General features: G+C 30.6%; 1 protein-coding gene, 1 long non-coding RNA gene and 1 other non-coding gene across 5 annotated transcripts; 1 reads left to right on the top strand and 2 right to left on the bottom strand.

The window, feature by feature from the left end:
* Window positions 1–1,650: 1,650 nt before the first annotated feature.
* Window positions 1,651–24,898, bottom strand: LOC130801227 (uncharacterized). 3 transcript variants are annotated; one of them, XR_009039538.1, is made up of 4 exons: window positions 24,225–24,845; window positions 22,522–22,590; window positions 21,701–21,889; window positions 19,705–21,252 (listed from the first exon to the last, which is right to left on the bottom strand). It is a non-coding gene; the product is annotated as an uncharacterized LOC130801227 (long non-coding RNA). The 3 variants fall into 3 exon arrangements; XR_009039537.1 differs by lacking the exons at window positions 21,701–21,889; window positions 22,522–22,590 and adding an exon at window positions 1,651–2,215 and having other exon boundaries at window positions 20,747–21,252; window positions 24,225–24,840; XR_009039536.1 differs by lacking the exons at window positions 21,701–21,889; window positions 22,522–22,590 and having other exon boundaries at window positions 24,225–24,898.
* On the bottom strand, window positions 12,411–12,524 carry LOC130801977 (U5 spliceosomal RNA). The gene has a single exon (XR_009039698.1). It is a non-coding gene; the product is annotated as a U5 spliceosomal RNA (small nuclear RNA).
* Window positions 17,464–19,620, top strand: LOC130801225 (organic cation/carnitine transporter 3-like). Its single transcript, XM_057665020.1, has one exon. The coding sequence runs from the start codon at window positions 17,788–17,790 to the stop codon at window positions 19,369–19,371; it is 1,584 nt and encodes a 527-aa protein (XP_057521003.1). The 5' UTR covers window positions 17,464–17,787; the 3' UTR covers window positions 19,372–19,620.
* Window positions 24,899–25,244: the final 346 nt, after the last annotated feature.

The raw sequence follows: 25,244 nt of genomic DNA on the forward strand, positions 1-25,244 counted from the left end.
CTTCGTTTTGTCCTATATAGCACACATATAAGCATTAAATTGGACAATATAATGAAGGTCATCAATAAGTTGTGAAACTGAAAGTAAATTACAATGCAAATTAGGAACATAGAGCACCCTGGTGAGGATGATTTTATCTGACAAACAAACAGAGCCGACAAGAGAAGCCGACACTGTTTCACCATTAGGCAACCTAACCGGACACTCAAAGTTTTTGGTGTCAAAAAGCCAAGATTTTTCTCCGGTTACGTGATGAGTAGCTCTCGTGTCAATAATCCAAGCGGTATCATCAAACTTACCATTCAAACGATTATCGAAAATTGTAGCGTTACCTATTTTTGGTGGTGGTGGAGGTGATCTCTCATCACCGATCATGGTGTAAAAAAAAAATAACAAGGTTTTGATACCATGTAGAATTAGTATAAAGTTATGGTTTTTTACCTTTATTAATCAATTAACTCCAATATATATATACAAAGCTAACCCTAGAATTACCTTAACTTAGGCAACTAGAATTTAGGAAATAAAATATAAAAGATAACAACCAAAAATATTCCCACACAATATATTATTCCCGAAATATATTATACCCACAAAATATATTATTCCAATAAAGTACAATGCAACAGAGAAAATATAAAATATTATACTTCCTCTGTTCCATAATACTTGCTACATTTCTCATTTTTGGCAATTTCATGTTACTTGCTACATTTCTATTTTTTAGTAATAAAACAACCATAAAAATATCTACTTTACCCTTACTTTTATCCTACTCTATACTTCATTAACTTTAATATGTACTATATAAATATTTACTTTACCCCTATTTTTAGTACAAAAGTTGTTTTCCTTTTGTTACATGTTCAATTTAAAATTAAAATGGAGGGTATAATAGTCTTTTATATATTGTACATACCTTTTTTTAATTATTGTGCCCATACAAATATAACAACAAAAACAGAACAGAGGAAGTAAATTAGAAATAGGTCAGATTATAAGTACAATATGTCGTGTGATTGGATCTAAGAGGCTCCTCATACGTCCTTTTTATCTTTTTTAATATGGAGGCGTGTACCACTTTTTTTTTTATGTCTCTCATCTCTTACATTTTTTTCTCACATAACTTTTTACTGCAAAAACAATAGAACTTTACATTAACTAGGGTAACCAACAACTAACAAGAATGGCTAGATTTGGTGAAAAAGAAAAATAAAAGAGTTGCTAGCTAGTATCCAAGTTTGGGGTCGACGTTGGTGAATGTGACCTTGCTCATGGCCCGTGGGTTATATGAGTACTAAACCACTAATGTTAAGGAGTGTCTATGTGTCATTTCATAACAGTGATTCAGCTAGCTATTGATTAACATATAAACTTAGTGGATTAGTCAACTTTTCTGTTATGTGAACTTGTACATACGAGCTCACAAATGGTCTTAGGCTTGTATATATGAGCTCACTAATGGTTTTAAGCTTTCGACACGAGCAATGGCGGTTTGTGACTAAAGAATGGGCTGAGGTTAAATTTGGGATTTAATCGCTTATTTCCAATGCTAGACGTTGACATACTCAGACTGGCTTTGGTAAACTGATTAGCAATTGGACTTGTCACTAATTTATTCACGCGGTGTTGGACTCCAAAGAAGATTATTTGTTTAATGGGATAATCGCCAGCCCAAATGAGAAGCATACTGCATCTTTTGTTTTTTTGACAAAATAACCACAAACTCGCAAAGGTTAATTCCTTATGGGTAAGAAGAGATCCCGAGGAAAAATTGATTTTCCACCCAGCCGGTCTCCTAAGAGACGTCTCTCAGGTCCAGTTTATTAAATTTTAATGTCCACTTATTGTACTCTTAATGCATTGCATTATCCTTATACAAATTTTTAGTTGAGACCGTCTATATGTAACACCCTCAGAATAGGCCGAACTTTTGAAAACACCTTTAATGAAAAACATGAACCAAAACCTACTCATGAGAGTGTTACCGCCACATCTATTTCTAATAAAACAAATGTAAGGCTTAACGACTAAGAAGTAACTTAATAATTTTAAGTCCAACAAAGGGTCTTACAACATAAGAAAAGACTGAAAAGTAATCTATGTCCATATAAAATTTAAACAACTTAAGGTAAAATTTAAATTGAAATACGACTCTAATAAAAGCTATATTTCTAAGTGATCCTCACTCCACGATTCCCACGCAATCAATAACCTGCAACATAAGAATGCAAGGGAAAACAAGGGAAAAACTCTCAAAATCAGGAAATCGAGTAATTTCAACTCCATCCCGTAAAACGATTAAGCATAAAAAGGATTTAAGAAAATAAAATATAATCAAAATGGAAAATAATTTAAAAAAAAATATATATATAGCTGAGTTTAAAAGAAAAACAATTTGAGAAAAAAACAATATATAATATCACATTAACCAATTTATTAATGTGATATTTAATAATGACAAATACATAATCAATTTTTAATTTGAGGGAACGAGAACGCCAGTAGGCCGAGGCTTTACCCCTATACCTACTTCATCAAGAATTCGTCACCCTAAATAATTTAAGGCCAGCAGAGTCTACTTGGATCACAATAAATAGAAGGAAGACCAAACAACGTATCAAGTATCAGAAATAATAATACCTGTCGGCAGCTATACTAACCGAACAGGACAACCTGTTCATCACCCTTATACTTGGATCACAACAAATATAAGAGCGTCATTTCCCTCGTGTTACACTTTACGTGATTTAATATATTTTAATAATTAGTCGCGAGCACACAAACATATAATCAAACATACATTATACATTTTATTTTATGATCACAGGTTTTCCCAAGAAAAATATATCTCAAGAATATTCAATTGCAATATTAATATCATAATATTTTTCTCCCAAATTCAATCGCATTTAAAATCATTATTAAAATAATAATATAACTTTCATCAAAATAATAATATTATAAGTATTCCCTTTCAAATTAAACCGTATCTAATTTCGTTATCAAAATAATAATATAAATTTTATCAAAATAGTAATTATAAATTCAAGTTTGATAAAATATAATTTGAGAATATATAAAACATAATATCATACAAAATAATGTCATATCAAATCATGCACCCATTTAAACACATTAATTATCACTTAGCACATAATACTAACGGGATAATTCTAATTAGATGGACATTGAGAATTACTTTGTCACGCGATCCTAGACAACGTACGCTCCAAATAATCTTTGTCTACGAATTCGCTGTCTTTAATATCGAAATCTTGCATTTCCTTGACTGAATTTTAAGCAAATGGGAGATGGAGGAAGTAGTTTGTAGGAGAAAAAGGAAGTAAGAGTAATAATGTGAATGAATTAAGGGTAATTGGTTTAATTTATAATAGGTAAGTGAGATTAGTTATAAGATTTAGAAGGAGAAGTGGGAAGTTATTTGTTAATGGGGAGTTATATATATATATATTTTTTTTATAATTTTTGAAATTTATTTATTTATATATTATTATAATAATAATAATTATTATTATTTAAAAAAACGGTTGTTACACTATAGTAAAGACGTCCTATATTGGGCCGGCCCACTTTTCAATTTAAAAAAATATAAAAATAAAAATAAACTGAAATGCGTGTAAAGTAATCACACTCCATCAGAAACTTTTTCAACTTCTATTTCTTTTCTCGACAAAACCCCTCAAACTACCCAAAAATAATAACTCTTTAAATTTCAGTCTTCAATCGCCATTTTCGACCAAAAAGCTTTCCATCTTCAACATTTGCTTGGTTCTCATCAAAGGTATGTATCTTCTTCAACATTTGCAAGACCATTAAAGGTATGTATTTATGCTTCATCTTCACCATTTTCGTTTTCAAAGCTTTTATTTTCATTTTTTTGGGTTAATTGTGTTATATATTAATTGGAATAACAATCCTCTTACTTTTTTTAAAAAAACTTAAGCTTAATTAATGGTGGAAATAATGATGTTGAAGAAGACAATAATGGTGAAAATAGTGATGTTGAAGAAGAAAAGTAAGTTGGTGTTTTAACCTAATTAAAGTTTGTAATTTAATATTTTAAAATTTTAAATTTGTTTGTTTTCTAATTGTAGTTGTTCTTGATTTTAGGGTTTAAAAATTGGAAAAGACAAGTGATGGTACTGTCTTGACTTCCGTATTCACAAAGAAGATCATAAAGATTCCTTCTAAGGATCAAAATAACAACCCTCAACAATCAAAGGTGGATGATTAAGTACCCAAACAAAGGGTTTATAGTAGCTGGTTGTGTATTTGAATTTATAATTTTGTGTATTTGGATTTACAATAGTAGTATTTGTCGTATTGTTATATATTCATATTTGGGATTATGTTGGAAGTATAATAGCGTGTATCTGAATTTATAATATTGTATATATGGGTTTATAATAGATATATTTGTGTTTATAATTGTGTGTAGTTTATAATATTTTGGATTTATAAAGTAATGTTATAATCTTAACTAAATAATGTTGTACCCCCTCCAACTAAATAATATTATAATCACAATTAAACTATATTATAACCTAGGGCTGGCAAAAGCTGACCCGACCTGCTAACCTGATCTGAAACCGACTCGAAATTAGCGGGTTAGGTTCAGGTTGAATATTTAAACCCGAAAAAAACCTGTTTAACCCATTTATTAAATTTAAGACGAATCAACATTTGCCAAATACTTCGTAAAACTAAGATAATACCAATTACCAATTACCAGTAAGACAACCTTTTCCGGCAATGCCACCTCCTAGTGGTAGAGTTGTTTCACATGTGTGGTCGTATTTCACAAAAGAACCAACCGAGAATCCAGATATTTTCTTATCGTCCAGTTATAACACAACTGTATAGTAAGTGTACAGATAGTTATATAGCTGATGACACTTGGGAATTAGCTATAAAATATTAGAAGCGTATGACCACGCGACTAAGATTTTTTCATATGTTTATGAACCGAACGTTCACTTAGTAATAAGTGAGTGTATTACTATTTTTTATCATCTCCTTAAATATACGCATGATGATACTAACCCATATTTGAAGCCGATTCTTGCAGATATGATGGAAAAATGGAAGGCATATTTTACCGATTTTCCTTATATTTATGGAATTGCAACCATTTTAGACCCATGTTTTAAAACGGAGGTCCTTACTAAAGTAATAGGATTTTATTACCAATCGTTAGATCGCCCGCCTACTGATGTACATAATTATGTAGGAACATGTAAAAAAAATTTAGCAGAACTCTATAATTATTACGCTAGTGTATATAACCCAAAACGCGATACGTCTAGGCGTGCTAGCGTTTCGGCACGTCCCTCTTATTATAATTCGGTAATAGCTAATATAATGAGTCAAGATGATAGTTTTGTAGGATCATCTTCTTCTTCCTCCACTTCATATTTAGAATTAGATAGTTATCTTAAACACCACTTTGAAATAGACCAAGGTAGCTATTTAATAAACAGATCAGGTCGGGTTGACCCATTTAATTAATTGGGTCAAAAATCTAAACCCAAACCCGCTGATTTCGAGTCGGTTTCAGATCGGGTTAGCAGGTCGGGTCAGCTTTTGCCAGCCCTATATATTTATACTCGTTTTTTTAGATTTCTCATTTATTATTTTGGGTTGCTTTATTGTTGTTTTTATAAGGAATTTTTTTATTTATATTATATATTATATTTTAATTATGCTTATGGTTTTTATATATTTTCCTCTAATTTTATTTTAATATTTTAAATTTGGTTATGATTTCCATGTGTTTTACCTAACTTTATTAAAATATGTTTTAATAATTGTCATGTTTTTGTCACTAATTTTATTTTAATATTTTTTAAAAGTTCATAAAATTTATTATAAAATAATATATCTATCATCTCATTAAAAAAAAAATATCTATTATCTAAAATTTCAATTTTTCTTAATTTATATTTATTTGTAACATTACAGAGTTGAGTCGACAATTGCAATGTCACAAATAAACATATTTAACAAAAAAAAACTGGCAAAATGAAGTAGATATTGTTTTTCACATTAAACAAAATAAATATAGCAAATTCTCAAAAAGTCTAGCTACATATATAAGTATTTATAAGTCTAATTAATATGTATCATTTTACAGCAAGAAAATAAAAAACATACTTAAAAGTTAAACTAACTTTTATTTGTATCTTTTATCTCTATTCATCTTTTGACCTTAATTTGTGAGTGTATTTTAATCATTTTGACATTTAATAAGTGTTTCAAAAACTAGTTTTACTTAATAAATGGGGAACATAACTACACAAGTTTATTTGTGTTTAGATGTCCTATCAACTAAAACAAAGTAGGAAAGCAAATGAGATTAATTTATATATTCACATAAAATACTGCTATTACAAAATGTGATAATAATAAACACCTTAAAATGAGGGGGTATATATTTATTATATATAGGGCCTATAGTAGTTATTTCCATATTCGCCTAGCATTTTAAGTTAATTATACCATTATCATTTGCCATTAATTATAGTTCATTGTCAAGATTATTTAAGAGTTGAAGGTTTAAGTCACTCAAATGACTTTTGAATGTTTATGAATACAACCTTTTGTTATAAAATACAAATTAATACAAATTAGTGTCTCATATGTAAAATATATAGTAATATTGGATCTTTTTAAATTATCTAATTTATCGCATTTTTTTATAATTAACTTTTATAATATATACATAATTCAATAATAAATAATCAAATAACACATTGAATTGCATAAAAAGTCAAATGTAGTAAGTATAAATAAAAAATAATTATAAATAATTTAATATATATTAATTAATGTATTAGATAGAGGAAAGGACAAATTTGTGCCTTGGTCCTTTTAAGAAATAATTGTAAATGATCAAATAACACACGGAATTGCAAATTTATTGTTTAAGTAGCGAAATAAAATTAAATATTTTAAAGTATTACCAATTCTTGTCAACCTTACCAATTCTTATTGCAAACATTACCAATTCTTGTTCCCTCAAATAAACAAGAAACTTTATTTTTACCTTCAAATTTTAATCTTCAACCTTAATTGTAGTTTATATTGAGTTTAAAAGAAGTCTTTAAAATAATTGTTAATTAATTGAACACATAAATTACATCCTATTTATTTTAAAAGATACATGGAAATAATAATAATAATAATAATAATAATAATAATAATAATAATAATAATAATAATAATAATAATAATAAGTAAAAAACACCTTTTAAAATCCCTTTTTTGTAAAGAAACACCTTTTATAACTTTTTTTGTAAAAAACACTTTTTAAGAGACTTTTTTTTTAAAAAAAACACCTTAAATCAATTTCCGGTGACTTTTATCAACTTTCCGGCGTTGACTTTTATTTTTATTTTTATTTTTATTTTTTTAAAAAATTTTTATTTTTATTATTATTTAAAAAAAATTTAAAAAAAAAGATAAATAATAATAATAATAATAATAATAATAATAATAATAATAATAATAATAATAATAAAAACAAAAATAAAAATAATAATAATTTTTTTTAAAATTTTTTAATTTTTTTATTATTATTTTTATTATTATTTTTTTATTTTTCCTTTTTTTTATTTTTATTTTATTTTTAATTATATTATTATTTTTTTTAATTTTATTATTATTATTATTATTATTATTATTATTATTATTATTTATTTTATTATTATTATTATTGTTATTTTATATTTTATATTTTTATTATTATTATTAATTTTTTTAAAATTTTTTTTACTTTTGTTTTTATTTTTATTTTTTTTTATTATTAATATTAATTTTTTTTTAAATTTTAATTTTTATTATTATTTAAAAAAAAATTTTTAAATAATTAATAATAATAATAGTAATAATAATAATAATAATAATAATAATAATAAAAATAAAAACAAAAATAAAATAAAATAATAATAAAAATTAAAAATAAAATAAAAATAAAAACAAAAGGAAAAATAAAAAAATAATAATAAAATAATTTTAAAAAAATTTTAAAAAAATTATTATTTTTTATTTTTGTTTTTATTTTTATTTTTAGTATTATTTTTATTATTATTATTACTATTATTATTATTATTATTATTTTATTTTTTGTAAATAATAATAATAATTAAAATTTTAAAAAACTAATATTAATAATAAAAATAAAAATAAAAATAAAAATAAAAATAAAAATAAAAACAAAAGTCAACGCCGGAAAGTTGACAAATGGCATAGTCAACGCCGGAAAGTTGACAAAAGTCACCGGAAACTGATTTAAGGTGTTTTTTTTAAAAAAAAGTCTCTTAAAATGTGTTTTTTTACAAAAAAAATTATAAAAGGTGTTTCTTTACAAAAAAGGGGTTTTAAAAGGTGTTTCTTTGCAAATTTTCCTAATAATAATAAAAATAATATAATGGATACCTAAAATAAAATAATCTTAGAATAATTTCAAGACAATCAATAAATCGATGAAGATTTATTTTATTGATTTGTTGATGTTATTTATTTTTTTTCTAATTGATGAGGTTATAAATCATGGGATGGCGAGCTCATTGTTGGAAGAGTTGTTGAATGCTTCGAAGCAATTTTTTGCACTTCCTCTGAAGAAAGACTAAAATGTTGCCCATCATCAACAAAAGAAATTGAAAACTACTTCAATGGATATGCAAATTACTCTCTTATTGCTGGGGATAACAAGTCTTTGACATGGAATGATGGACTACTTCTTGTTGCAGGTTATGTATATTAAAAGGCGATGTGGGATAGCATGTATGAAACATTTCAATTCATGAGTGAATTGCAACACATTCGATCCCACATCCTAAAATGAAAGATGGGAAGCTCCTACTTTCTTATAAATAGTCTCATGTGAATTCCAATGGTTTTGCTTAAGTGTTCCCATTGGCTATCTTCTTATTTTAGAAGGTTGGGCTATATGGGCATAGTATAGAATAGTGCGTAGGGAGGTTTGGGTTTCTAGGGTCGGGTGAGGGGTTAGGATTAGGATAGAAGGCTTTAGAGCCATAAGGGAGGGGGACTAACATAGGGTAGGATAGGTTAGGGTAGGGGCTTAGAATAGAAGGTATATGTTTAGATTAGGATAGTGCCTAGGGGAGGGTTAGGGTAGGATAGGATAGGGGCTTAAGGTAGGGTATGATAGGATAGGGGCTTGGGATAGGGTAGGGGTTTAGGGTGGGGTGGGGTAGGATAGAATAGGGGTTTAGGCTAGAGTAGGATAGAATAGGGGTTTAGGATAGGATAGGATAGGGGTTTAGGGTATGGTAGGATAGAATAGGGGTTTAGGGTAGGATAGGGTAGGGGTTTAGGGTAGGATAGGGTAGGGGTTTAGGCTAGGGTAGGATAGAATAGGGGTTTAGGGTAGGATAGGGTAGGGGTTGTTTAGGGTGGGGTAGGATAGGGTAGGGGTTTAGGCTAGGGTAGGATAGAATAGGGGTTTAGGGTAGGATAGGGTAGGGGTTTAGGGTAGGATAGGGTAGGGTAGGATAATATAGGAGTTTAGGGTAGGATAGGGCAGGGGTTTAGGGTAGGGTAGGATAGGGTAGGGGTTTAAGGTGGGGTAGGATAACATGAATTGTGGTGGTCTAAATTGATGGTTTTAAAATTTTCTCGAGTTTTTGTGTTAATTCTTATGGTCTTCAATGTGATATTATATTTTATCTATCATTTCACTAAAATTTTTTCGTTATTTTTCCCTTCCCCATAAAATTAAATTCTTGAAATACTTCATATTTCATATTTTGGAGTATCAAAACATGAGAAGTTGTGATATATGGAGTGAGCAAGGCAGAATGTAAACAACATCATAAGCTTGAGTGAGCAATCAAGTCGCTCAGGGTTGCCGAGCAAGCATATAAATCTCAATTCTTTCTAGACACGTTTAAAACTGAATCCAACTTAACTCGACTTTAAAGTGAATTTAAAATAATGTAAAAATCAATGTGAATACAAGAACCGATTTTAAAATAATTCAAATTGATCCAATAATGCAAATAAACACCCTCATTTCTTCATTTATTTCATTTATTCCAATGATGCAAATGCGTATCATGTTGTATTCTTATTCATCATACCATCATCATTTGTTTGCAATCTTTTAGTTATTCATAAAGGCACGTGACTGCCAACTCAGATTAAAAGCTACTCATGTACTCATAACACATCTAACTTTACCGAGACTTAATTCAACTGCCATATATTCTCATTTCTATTTAATTTGCATTTAATTTTTATTTTGACTCCTCACAAATATTTATATTCTCTTATTTTATTTACGGTCCATTTGATAGATGATAATAAAGGGTGGTAATGAAAATGAAAAATTAATATAATTTTAGTTGAAAAATCTTTTGGCTACCTTAAAGGTCATACTTGTCCAACTTTTATCATCTTATTTTCATTATAAAATTCATTTCAATGCATTATCATTGGGAAATGTGATATTAGGTGGTAATGGAAATTTGTAAATAAAAAACTTTTTTGTGATCAAAGTTTCACTACCATGGAAATGCTATGGAACTTTTGATTGAATTTTTACACTATAAATCATTCTCATTACCACCATTTAGTACTATTAACCAAACAGTCTGTTAATATTTGGCTTATCCACACACTACAATAGCGTATGTTCCAAAATCATGAGGACATATAGAGTAGCAAAAATTTGTATCAATTTTCAATTTATTTTGTTCTACTTATTTTAAATTATTTTCTTTTTTGGAAATTAACCCCACTAAGCCTGGCTGAATAGCATGAACACCATGAGTTGTGATTCAGGGCTTCATCTTAGAATTGTCCATCATTAGAGCCATTATGTTGCATTGAATAAAAGTACTTGTATTGTACAATGTTTTAATATTATTATTGATAGTGTTATTGACCATTCATTTGGTGTTTATAATTCATCCATAAAATGATAAATTAATACTCCCTCCGTTCTTTTTTGATCTTCCACATTACTATAACGGGTAGTTTCAAAAGTTCTTCCACTTTAGAATACTTTCTATTTTTAGAAAGTTTTTATCCCACTTTTACCCCTTAAAAGCCCCTTTTCTTTTAATGTACCCCTTTTCTTTTATTTATAATTATTTTTTCTCTCATACTTTTAATACGTTTTCTACGGTTAACTGGTCAAAATCGAAAACTCTTCTTTCTCATCTTCAATTTTTTTTCAATTTAATTTTGATTTTGATTAAAAAGTAGAGGAAGAAGATTGTGAAGAAATTGAATTGGATTTAGTTTAGACAGATCGGGTAAAATAATTAAGTAAAGTTGAGTATTACTTAAATGTGTTATTGTTATCTACAAATGAAAAACTGATAATCAATTATGATGCAGAGAATTGGTCAAGGAATACAATTTGAGGTTAAAAATGATGCTGGGAGTCCTCCTTAAAGCCATGTCAAGGTCTATAAAAATAGATGAAGATAGTTTGTTGAATGAGATGGATGAAGGAGCCATAGCAACAAGATTTGCAATGTATCCTCGTTGTTCGTGTCCTGATCGTGTTTATGGAGTTCATCCACATTCTGATGGATCAGTTATTACGGCACTTCTACCAGATAAGGAAGTATCCGAACAGATACTGCACTCGAACCGTTTGATAACCGAAAAGGGTAAAATCGAACTCGAACTGCAACCGAATTTTATAACCGACATATAAACGTTAACCGATGTTACCCGAACTCAACAGTGATTGACCCGAGTCAAATCCGACCCGAACTATGCACGTAACCGAATGCAACCTGACTAAAACCGATTAAGATCGAACTGATACAAACCCGAATCGATTATTAATCGAACTGTTTTTAATCCGAACTAATACAAACCCGAACCGATTGTTAATCGAACTGTTATAAATCCGAATCAATTTTTCACCTAATTTCAGCAAATTAGGTCCAATTTCAATTTTCTAATTATGATTTTTTGAATATTTGAAAACTAATTTCTAATATTGAAACATTGTAAACAAGATTATATATAAATAAATAAGATTCCCCATGATATTAAAATCAATTATAAACCAATAAGCACATTACAAAAATTGGACAATTAGTAAGATCTCACACGTCTATATACAAAGATCAACGACTTAGAATAAGTAATGTATCAATTGAGTAATATATTCATCAAATTGGACAATTAGTTATCTAAAATAATTTATTTGAGTATATAAATAATTTATATCAAATATTAAATATTTTTATTATTGAATTTGATCAAATTGCATAATTTAGGCTATTTAATTCAAAGTAACAAAAAAGATGGGGTACTAGTTTCATTTACTATAATAGATCAAATTACAATAAATAAACTTTGAATTACGACCGATTATTAATAGCCTATAAATTATTAATAGGCTATAAAGGCTTCCTCCAGAAATAAACATATGCCACTTAATGCAGCGAGCACATGGTATTCTTTAGTAAAAGGCAAAGAATAGTTCGCTTTGTGCTCACTGCGTGGTAGCATGAGAATAAAGAGAAGCAGGTTTTGTTATTTATATGCATAGCATTACCTTGCTCTTTTTTCTTGACCGATGTGGGATATTGTGTTTTCACTAATCTCTACAACAATGTTTTTTTTTGGAAAGTACTCCAAAAATGTAGTATTTTGAGAATTAGAAATAAGAAATCCCTTGTTAACTGATCTTTACATTAGAGTAAGTTAGGATGAGTAGTAATAAAACTGAATTTACAAAATGTTATACTCCCAACTACATTATGTTATAAACCAACTAAAAATGATATAGCCACACTACACAATGTTATACTCTCAACCACATCAACCTATGTCAAATCTTCACATTTATAATACCAATTATATTATGTTATAATCCTAAATATAAGTTATTATAAACCCGAATATACTACGTTAGAACCCCAAATATATTATGTTACAACGACAAATATATTATGTTATAACCCCAAATATATTGTTACTACACAATGTTTACTTCCAACTACATCGACCTATGTCAAATGTTCATAGTTATAATACCAATTATATTTTGGTTATATCTCCAAATATATGAATATATAACCACAAATACTTTTATTATAATTTTCCAAAAATTAGCCGTAGTTGTCTTCTTCAACATCACTGTTTTCCACCATTGATGAACCTTAATTTTTTTAAAAAAGTCAGAAGAACCACAATAGCTTTTATTACCTTCCCCAAATAGTATATATTATTGTCTTTTTCAACATCACTGTTTTCCACCATTGATGAAGCTTTATTTAAAAAAAACCCACAATCGAATTCAAGCATCATTTCTTCCATTGTTAGACAATATGTTCAAGTTATAGAAGGTGTGTATGTTCGATGGTTGAAAAGGGGAGATGAAAAAATCAGAAAACTTTTCACCTTTCATAAACACAACAGTTTTTTTCTCTTGGGAATGACACACATTTAGTTTTTTTTTAAAACAACAGTTTTTTTTTAAATAAAGAAAATTTCTAAATATAGTAATGTGGGCTAGGCTCTTTTGAGAGGCGTCTATACTATAGACGGTCTCTCAAGAAAGGGACTGTTATCCTTAAAGTCTACTTACAATATACTTAATGCCCACCGTAAAAGTACTTAAAATGCCTACTTACAATATTCTTAATGTCTACCGAGAAACTTAGCCTACTAACCTACTTTCCATATCCTTAATGCTTATTTACAATATCTTTAATGTCTACTTACAATGTACTTAATGTCCATCGAGTAAGTACTTAAATACTTACAATGTTCTAAACGTCTATTTACAATATTCCTAATGCCTACCGAAAAACTTACTCTATATTTTTCTTTTGGACCATCCTAATTAGAAATGATCTCTCAAAGAGACCGTCTTTCAAAAGAATTTGTGTAAACATATTAGCATATTGTACTATATGTACAGTATGTACACATTTCTAACATAACTAGTTTTGTGACCGCGTAGCACGCGCTCCACAAAGTCATCCTATTGAGTAAAGACGACAAAATGAGCGGATAAATGTAGTATACTCTCTAGTACCCATACCGATAAAAAGTTTTCATACCCACTAGCCATGGTAGGTTATACTTCTTATATCATTATCCACTCACTAAAAATCAAATTCATATTTACTTTCGTCCCAATAGGACTGAATATAGTATAAAACCCGTATAATTTTACCCATTTGTCATTCTTAAAATTGAATTTAGTAATAAAAGTCAAATAAAGTCGCAACATATTGGCAGTAGATGCTAATATTCCTCTTTCGGGGGCTAAATAGGACCAAAGATTAAAGTTAAGTTTAATTTTAATAGTAAGTTTGCATAAACTTGGTAACTAACTTGGGCTACAACAGTTTCACATCATAAATAATTAGAATTTCCACAATTTTCTAACAAAATGCCTCCATTTTGAGTGTCCAATAGATTCAAACAAATTCAATACTCCCTCTATTTCTTTTTGTTTGTCCACTTTACTTTTCGCACGTTTTTCAAAGCAAATTTTAAGTCTTAATATCTCTAAGTACGTTTCATATAAAATTATAAAAATTATATATTAAAAAACTTCACATCAAGACGAATCTAACAAATCTCATATGAATCTATTTTATCTTCAATATATACTTCAAAAATCAAATTTATTTTTCTCTGTCCTAAAGTGAAAAAACTTAAAATGAAAAAAAAAAAAAAAAAGAGCGAAAGGAGTATAAAAAGTAGGAAATATAACCAAATTTAAATCACGCCCAAGAAATTATTTTAGCAAAACCATACCTAAAAGAGGCAAATTACTTGATTTGGTTAGGCACGACCAACTTCGAGCATGCAGGCTACGCTAAATCTTGGCATATGCTTGACATTCATTTAAAGATATCAATTTCATGGATTACATATTAACTTCTATAATTATCTAATCATGTACTATCTCGCTATGTTAAAATCATGTACTTGTTTACGTGTTGATTAGTTTAATTTTTTGTGAAAATTTTGCCTCTTTTTTGATTTAAACTGAAATATATAGTCAGACAAATATAAAAAATATCAAGAATTCAACATAAATAATATACTTAATATCATTGTTATTAAAATCACAATTCAAATCGTATCATCGTACGATTCGCGATCTCAAAACACAATTCCTAGTCTAATTCTAAGTGATTTATGGGCCATGCAATATCAATTACAAACATCAAGTGTTAATTGCTACTAACCCCATTACCCCATACTAGTCTTCTAGAGTATACTCATTGGCAAATGTATGAGGTATTTGTACTCTCTAGTCCTACCAATCATTAAAATGGGTTGATTTCTCATAAAGAAGGTACTTTTCAAATGTTATCTAATTCTTCATGCACCTACCACCTTACTCAATTAATTAGAAAATACTTCTAAAAAAGTAATGTAAATTTGTATTCTAAAATACTACCCCTCTACCCTAGAGTTTGCCCATCAAAGAATTAGACACAAGTATTAAAGAGTAGTTTACTTGTTGAAGAACAAGATTAGAATAAGATTAAAACTATGTGAACGATAAGAAAGGAGAGAATAAATGTTATACAAATTTAAAAAGTGATATAAATCATTTTCTTAAAAATAATGTAACAAATTAAGCAGAATGGACAATCATAAAAATTGTAGCAAATTTTGAAGAGGAAGGATATACGTGTTAGTGTGATTGTTTGAGATGAACACCCCAACTAATCAAACGAATACAACCACCACTTAAGTTTCAAATATTTAATTAGCATTTACTCATCAAATAAAGTAACAAAATCAATTCTCATCCTCGTCAAAAAATCTACCAGATTCTTCCTTTGAAAACAACTAAGTTCTTTGTCTCGTTGTGGTTGGATATAATTCAATCTCTCTATCTCTATATTTTGCTTGATATTAAACACTCAATCAAGTTAGAGCCTTGATCCTAACTAATTTGTCTTTATACTTGGTTTGGCTAATATTTACAATATGTTTGAATAGCAATTTAGAATAGAAAAAAAAAGAAGGAAAATAAGAAAATAAAGGCTAAGGAGGGAAAATACACTTTGTTTGTGTAGAAGTGAAGAATAGGAAAAAGAACGAAAATTGAGTGTTTTCTGTTTAAATCTTTATACTATAGGAGATATAATACTTTTAATAAAAATTGTTTATATTTTCCCTCTAAATTTCTTTTTTTTTTTTTCCATCCCCTTCCTTTCTCTCTGTTTTTCTTTATCCAAAGTGTTAAGGAAAAGAAAGGAGAGCAGAAAAATGATAAGAAAATGGAGATTATTGAGTTTTCTTCCAAATCTTTCTAATATTGGAAGGATTTGTTTAATACAAGATGCAAGAAACTTCTTCCCTTCAATTCATTTTTCTTTTTGTCATATCTCTCCCCTCTCCTTTTGATATCTAAATGAGAAAACTAATATTTTTTCATTTTCCTCCCCTTTCTTTCCATTTATTTTCTTCCATCCAAATATAATATTAATGTACAATTTTCTTTATCCTTTGTTTCAATAAATTCAACTTTATCAAACTTATATATGAATATGTTTTTATCAAACAAATTCAGCTTAATTTTACTATTGTTGCCAAAACTTATTTTGTTCCAATTTCTTATTATTTTGCACCATTATTATAATTAACTATCATAATTATAATTTTTTTACTAAATATTATTTAAACAATGAAGAGAAGAGGATCTAGATTACTTATAGCAACCTTGGATATCCAGATCCTATATTCTTCATCTTTTTCTTCTTAAGAATGGTAAAACTTATACGACGTAGCACTAGTTCACAAATATGGCCTAAAATCGCTTTTGCAATACATAATACAAATTCGATCTAGTGAATAATAATAAAAAATAAAAATGTTTGTTATTGGTTATTGAATTCTACTATGTATTAATGTTTATTGGTAATGTTTACGATTAAAGAGTTATTTACCTAGTAGGTAGATGAAGGAATGCCCCATCACATCATCTACTCTAGGTAATAAAAAGCTTGTACAATTATTTGTGAATCACATTGCACGTGAAAACCGAAAATATTTATATTACAACTAACTAAGAAAACACGAGAAATTCATAAAACTGTATAATAAAATTAAAACGAATTTAACAAGACTTTAAATACATATTTTAACTTGTAAATATCCATGAAAAAGGAAAATTATATACCAGCCCTAAGGGCTATATATAAGAAAGAATCTTGTATATTTTTTTATGTAATTCATTATTGCTTTTGCTTTGAAAACATAAGATTTTATTTTATTTTATTATTTTATCATTAATTCTTTCTTGGAAATTTAAAATAACTATAAAAAAATATTAATTTTTCCTTTCTATACTAAATTCTTTTGAAAACTTAAAATTATTGATAATAAATATAATTTACAAACTCTTATGTATAGCCCTAAGAGCTATAAATATCATTACCCAAAATTATATACAAGTTTCTTTCTTCAACATCAAACAGGAAAAGAGGAAGTATGATTATATATCTCTACAATTTTCCTTATTTAATGCTTAATTTAAATTCCACTTTTCAAGAAAAGATCGAAATAAGTTTTAATAAATCCTGACCTATTACAGTCTAGTTATCATGACTAGTGCTTTTGCTTCCCATGCTAATCGACATCCCAGTTAAATTGTGTCCTAGCTAGAATAATAACACCCATCCTTCCTCTTAAATACCTCTTAAATCTCCTTCACATATCTCAACAACCCAAAAGGAATTTCTTTGTTTTTATATCATCATTAAGTCTCATAAAACCAAGCTCAAAAGTATGGCCAATTCATCATCTCCACTACTCACAAACCATAATGATGAAGAGAATACTAATCCCTACAATTTTTGTCACTCACCCCGAAACAAAAACACATCAGTCAACGACAAAATCGAGCAATGCATTGAAAACTTAGGATGGGCGCAAATAGTGCAATGTCTTTTGGTTTCTCTCGCTTGGGCATTTGACGCCCAACAAGCGTTTATCTCTATTTTTACTGATACCGAGCCCTCGTGGCATTGCACGACAGGCTCATGTGGTGATGATATATGTAGCCTCAAGGGCCAGACTTGGGCTTGGGATGCGCCCTTAGAAACATCAATTATTTCGGAATGGGGGTTACAATGTGTGAGCTCGTTAATAACAGGTTTACCTGCCTCGTCTTTTTTTATTGGTTGTGTCATAGGTGGTCTTGTGTTGGCTACCTTGGCAGACACATGGCTCGGACGCAAAAATCTTTTAATACTATGTACCCTAGCCATGTCATTATCAGGCATTTTCACAGCACTATTTTCAAGTAATATATGGATTTACGCATTTTTAAGATTCGTTTCGGGCTTTGGTAGAGCAGCAATTGGGACATGTTCATTGGTGTTGGCTACTGAAGTTGTTGGAAAACAATGGCGAGGTCAAATTGGGGTAATTGGGTTCTTTTTTTTCTCATTTGGGTTTCTCTCACTACCAGGGATTGCTTATTTAAATCAAGGTCATTCATGGAGAAATATGTACATATGGACTTCAGCCCCAGCACTTATCTATAGTGTACTAGTATTTATATTTGTTAAGGAATCACCTCGGTGGCTACTTATACGAGGACGGAGAGAAGAAGCCATGGATGCACTTAAAAATTTCGCAACATTACATCAAAGTAGTCTTACTTTAAGTTTCTTCGGGGAGGAAGAAACCTCATGCGGAAATGACATTAATGTCTTCTCCGCAATGAAAAATATGGTGTCAAGGGCATGGGCCCTAAGACGATTGATAACCGTCTCATTCATATCTATTGGAATTGGAATGATTTACTATGGCATGCCCTTAGCCCTAGGGAATTTACCTATGAACCTTTATTTAAGTGTTTCCCTTAATGCATTGTCTGAATTACCAGGGTTATTTTTGACGTTTGTTTTGGTTGATAGATTAAGCAGGCGATCTGCTATAATAGGGTTTACTTTAGTGAGTGGAATCTCAAGTATTTTTGTAGTAGGAGCAGGACATTTTGCGAAAAATAACGAGTATATAATGTTCCTACAAATTGGGTTTGAGATGCTTTCATTCTTATGTGGAGTTTCGGCATTGAACCTTATGCTGATCTTCACTTGTGAGTTGTTCCCTACTTGTGTTCGGAACTCAGCTTTGTCTATGGCTCGCCAAGCACTAGTGTTTGGTGGGGCATTTGCCCCACCATTAGTGGCTGCAGGACGGAATATTCCGTTTATCGCATACGGTGTATTCGGGGTAGTGATAGGAGTTTGTGGTTCATTTGCGATTTTCTTGCCGGAAACTAGGGGAACTACACTGACGGATACACTGGAGGAGGAAGAGTTCCAGGCACAAAGGCTAGGTAGTTTTTGGGCTACTCACTAACCGAAAACTAACTCCTGGTTTTATGCGGTCCATGCTATTATATAATGAGTACAATATAAAACAATAGATAAATATATTAGAATGTTACAATAATATACAAACACTTAATATAGATTAAAATTTGATTAATGTTTGCAAAATTATATATGTTTGGTTCATATATTATATAAAATATCTTTATGTATGGAAAATTATTATTCTTTTCCTTCTTATTTGTTTGTCCATTATAGAAAAAGCACACAAACTAAGGAATGAAGAATCTTTATAATAAGTGGTATAAAGGAATTTTTTTCCCATAAAAACTTAATGATTATATATATGAGCGAGTGAAAATTAAACTTGAATGAAGGCATTTTATTGTATGACAAACAATATACACAAATCAATTGGAAAGAAATGAATGATAAATAACTTAATGACCCAGTTTTTTTCATTCAATTTTTCCTTCAAGAGGTACATATCCTCAAAAAACTCATCCATTGACTCACATATAGTCCTATCCTTAAGAGACATTAACCTATAAACCACCACTCTCTTGAGCATACTCAATGAAGACACAATCAAAGGTCCTTGGTCTTATAGTAGTACTATTAAAATCAGAAAGTGGTAAGCTAAACAACCCCAAGATCTCAAGAAACTCATGTTCGGTTTGTAAGCTTTACATATCTTAAAGAGCTAATTAATTGTCGGAAGGGGTACCCAATTAAGCGCATAGAGCGCTGTCAAAATAGTTTCCCGCACATACTATCACACAATTTTGAAATAATAAGCATTGTGTTCATCATCTCTTTCAAGGTCCGATTTGTTTTCTCTGCAACACCATTTGTTGTGTAGTATAGGGTGCACTACACTCATGGATGATTTCCTCTTGACCACAATAGTTTGCCATAGTAGTTTTCGCATACTCACTCACAATCCTACCTAAATATCTTTTATTAAGTCCAATTGATTCTCAAGTCTCAACCTCGGCTTTATACTTTTAGAATACTCATCTTTAATCTTAAGGTAAACCCGAGTAAAACGAGAGCAATCATCCACAAACATAATGTAGTTGTTCATTCTGCTCCTACTAGCATAATTCTTAAAGTCCGCTAAATTTGAATTTACTAACTCAAGCGATGAGGTTTCTCTCTTACTCACTTGTTTAAAAGGTTTGTTAAGTATGTATACTTGGCCACAACACAATTGGGGGAATTTTCAAAATCATTTTCTTCAAAAGAAAAAAGGTTTGTTGATTTAAGCCTTTTCATATAACCAAAACTTATATGACCCAATCTATGATGCCATATATAAACACTCAACAACATAAGCAGAAGAAGATTATTATTCATATCTTCAACAATAAGAACAAACAAGCCATTCGTTTAAGGAGTACCTTCCTTTTTACAAGTACCTCCGTGGTGCTATTGTTCCCTGTGAAAACTTGTCCCGATTTAAGTCTCCTCAAAGTTTTGAAGAAGAGCCTTGTTGAAACACAAATGTCTAGAAGCCCTGGTGTAAAGAAAAAGAGAGTAACAAGGATCCAAAGAAGTCATAACTCATTCCGTTTGTAAAATTGACAGAAAGGATTTCCAAGAACAACTAGCAAGGGAAGCTACAAGTTCTGCTGAAAAAGATGTTTGAACCAGTAAGTTCAATGACCTCGGATAAGTCTCGAAAACTAAAATCAAAACTACCTGTTTCTGACACCAATAAGAGCACAGTGCAGAGCTTGCACAGCAGCAGAAGCTGGAGCTAAGACTGCAGCAGCCAGTAGGAGCTCCCCTGACAGTACTCACAATAGTAAAAACCTGCACCACCACCATGCCGATATGTTCTCATAGGTATATGAATCAATGCTGAGGCAGTCTTATGCAAGCCATCGCTAAGACTCTCATAAGCCTATTAAAATCACAAACATAAACTCGGTTACCTTTTTGATCAATTAGCACTTTAGCTAATTCATCTTCCATACACAATATTCAACTAGAGTAGCAAAGAGTGAGAGACAAAGATAAATGAGTGTTTATATGCATATATACATATCTCACTATCTCTTTGTTCCATATGCATTAGTGCCATTTGAGGTCACACTTGGTGAAAATTGGAAAAAGTCGACGTGGTGCAAACAATAATAAAAATACACGCACCGCATGCACACACATGCAGCACACACACCATGCACACACAAACAGCGCAAGCGAACACGCATGGCACATTAGGAGTATATTGAAAGCAAATGTCACAGTTTAAGAATGACACAGATTAACCGGCACATATTTCTGTTCCTCTAAATCTATTTTACAAAAAAAAAATATCATTTATGTGACCATGGCATACAATTGTTGACCTGTCCAAGTCCATGTTGGGCATCTTCAGGCTGATCAGGTTCAAGTTTTCTTCTGATAGGAAGGTGATGTTGAGTTGATGAGTGTGACAAGGCATTTCACTTTGAGCGGAATCTCCTGAGCTCCTGCCGCTAGATTCGCTCCTTGTTCAAGAGCATCAACTGAGATACTCCTAAGGAGTGCAAGAGTCACTGGAATTACCAAGCAAGACAATCTCTATTCAGCAAAGGGGGAGATAACTTTAAAAGCATTTAGCTCAGAAGGGAAAAGAGGGAATATGTATATTCGTGATTGTGAGACCAAAAAGGAGCAAGTTTCACTTTCCCTCAAAGGCCACATCCAGTTATACATAATTGGAAAAGTTTACAGTTCATTTTGAAGGGCAATACTAGGAAAAAAGTACAACGCAATTATGATAACACTCAAGGTGATGAGGTAATAGAAGTGACGCGGCTCTCATACCGCCAAATATCCACTGATAAGGTATCTCTTAAGCTGGCCTCACAAATTTTGGTACACCTTTTATTGATGTGGTGCCAAACACTCCAAGTCCATTTTACATTGTTGATCTGTGTCATTGATGTCCTTAGCCTAAAACATCTAAAATATCATATATGAGCAGCCTTTGTATGAATAAACTTCAAGTTGATGCAAGAGATAATCCAAAACGTCCATGTTAAGGATTCATTCTCAAATGTTCAAGACGACCAAGATTGTCCAGTTATTCATGGTTAAAAAAGGTTAATAAGGCAGGAAACAAGGACTTGATACACATTTGAACATCCTTATTATGGTCATTGAATAAAGGGGTTTACACGCCTACCTTGATAATCATTATAGTAGGAGATTACAATCTTGATTCTTGATCATGGGCCAACGAGTGTTCCAAAGCCTAAAAGTTCATCATTATAGAAACATGAAAGAAGAGAACAAAACGCCACTTTAGAGGTTACAAGTTGATGGTGCAGCATTACAATGGCAGTTAGAAGCTCATTGCTGAATACACCTTGCAATGGAAACATTCAAGTGAACATGTCCTCATTAAGGCATTTATGTTGACGGTTTTAATGGAAAGCTCATCATTAAATGTCTATAATTCCAGCCACTTCAAGCATTAAGAATAAGCATGGAGGCTCATTGAAAATGATCAATATAAAGAAGCCACAAGTATTTACATGTCCAATTGAAGCTGTGAGTTACATGTAGCTAGTGATTATCATTGAAGTATCTAACGAAATGTTAACTTGTTTCCATTTTGCTACCTCTCCAAGTCTTTAGTTATAGGTCATGAAGCTTGCTTTATTGTGACATATTTTATCATGCAAAGAGATTCAAGTTTCAACAATAGTCGCGCACTCACGCTTTTGTTTCCATTTTGCTACCTCTCCAAGTCTTTAGTTATAGGTCATGAAGCTTGCTTTATTGTGACATATTTTATCATGCAAAGAGATTCAAGTTTCAACAATAGTCGCGCACTCACGCTTTTGTTTCCATTTTGCTACCTCTCTAAGCACCTCATTAGAAAGATTCAATTGTATAGAATTAAGAGCTTTGAGGTCCATCTCAATGTACTCTTCCTCTGAGATAGATAACCGCTTTTAAGTTCCACAACATTGTCTTCTCCAAGCTATTTTGAATAATACCCTCATCTTCCGTTCTTACAAACCAAAATGAACATCCAATCAAATTTCCAATATCAACATTGAGAACCCCATGACTAAACGAAAAGGTTCAAAACCCCAATTATAAGGTGAATCCTAATTTTCCAACAAGACTAGAAACTAAGCTTTTAATACCAATTTGGTAGAGCAAATGACAAACATTAAGTTAAGAGGAAGAAGAGAAATTGCCAGGAATTAAAGAAAGAACATAAGATTTGGCAGGTAGGAATATCTCAAAATAAAATGTTATCAAACTTCAAAACACACCCAACAATTAGAAGAATTTATTATTAGAAGACTTTATTATTAATGTTGTTTCATTATAATTATAATGAGGTCGAAATCCAACACTAATTTGAACACTCACAAGGATTTCAAAGAGAATTTCCCTCACTAAACCTGGATTCCAAAGAAAATTTCCCTCACTAAAACCTAATTTTTGATGTGGCTCTCAAGTCTCAACACACTCACACTCATAAACCGCAGCCTATGTGGAAAAAAAGGTAACTTATGGTGTTTATTGAGTCCCATACTCAACACACCGAAAAATAACAAATGTTGCTTCTCCAATTATTGTGCATTCTCTAAACAAAATCCCCAAAAAAAGAGATTACATGGTAAAATCTAATTCAGTTCAAAACCAAAGTCCAAAAAACAAGTTCAATCATGAAACTACTAAATTGCTTGAAAAAATTACTCAAAATAATTCCATTTTCATAAATAAAAAAAATAAATAAAAAAAAATCGACACAAATATGATAAACTATTGTACCAGTAACCAATCAGTGCCAAGTATAAACTCAAGAATAAAATTAAACACAATCCAGTACAACACTCCCATAAAGGCCATAATCAAAAACCATACCTAGGTGATCAACATTAAGAGCGACATCATTGAGTTGAGCCAATACAGTAGAACTCTTCGTCAGAAACTAATTGCAAAGTCGTTTTATAGAGAAACGATACAGAATTGTCTCCGCCGACTTAGCGATGTTCCATGGAAACATCTTAAATTAGGGTTTATTTATTGGAATTATAATCACAGCGTAATAGGTGATTACCTATGAATAATTTATCAATTTTGAAGCCTCTTTCTCCCAATTCAATGGGCCTGACTAAGTTTAGCTATTTAGAAGCTAAGCATTAAACGAAAGAGAGAATCGGAAGCAGGGGTAATGGAGACTGCATGATTGAAGGCGTCGGCCGTCGGGGGAAGGAGTAATAAAGGCGGCAAACAGTTGATTAATTCGGTGGAGGCTGATGCGTAAAGATTTGGCAAATTTACGTTTGGGTAAAGAATTGAGAAACTTACTGGTCTTTTGGTTCGAGCCTTTAGAAAGTTTAGATCAAATTTTTGCAAGACTTAAATGATACACTTTAATGGTGAAACTATCTCTATAACTCTGACTTATAATCATGTATTTTTTCTTGTTTTTGGCAATTCAACCAACTTGTCGATTTTTGCACCTAGTCGGTGAACATCCGGTCAATATGAATTAATGTTTTCATATGCACATAAATAATGTTAGAAATTCGAAGTATTAGTTTATATCCTCAAGCCATTTTCGATAATATGAATGTCAAATGTAACTTAATATAAGACATGAAGTTGGATCAAATATGTTGTATAGTCAAATAAACATAGTGCAACCAACTAGTCGTCAAAGACAACGACTAATGGTAGGTTAACTTGGACGAAGTTGGGTTTGATTAGTAAAAGGGAGACAAAGGCACCGACTACTTGTTGATGAAATCGAAGAGTCATGGGATAGATTGAAGATTCGTTAGCTCTGGGCACCAAAAACGCAAATGAGTTCAAAAACAGTGAAGAGTCGCTGGTTTGGAGTCACGGGCTTCTTCATTAGTTTTTGCACTATTTTTTGGG

The sequence above is a fragment of the Amaranthus tricolor genome, chromosome 15 (genome assembly GCF_026212465.1).
Source record: "Amaranthus tricolor cultivar Red isolate AtriRed21 chromosome 15, ASM2621246v1, whole genome shotgun sequence".
Lineage (NCBI taxonomy): Eukaryota > Viridiplantae > Streptophyta > Magnoliopsida > Caryophyllales > Amaranthaceae > Amaranthus > Amaranthus tricolor.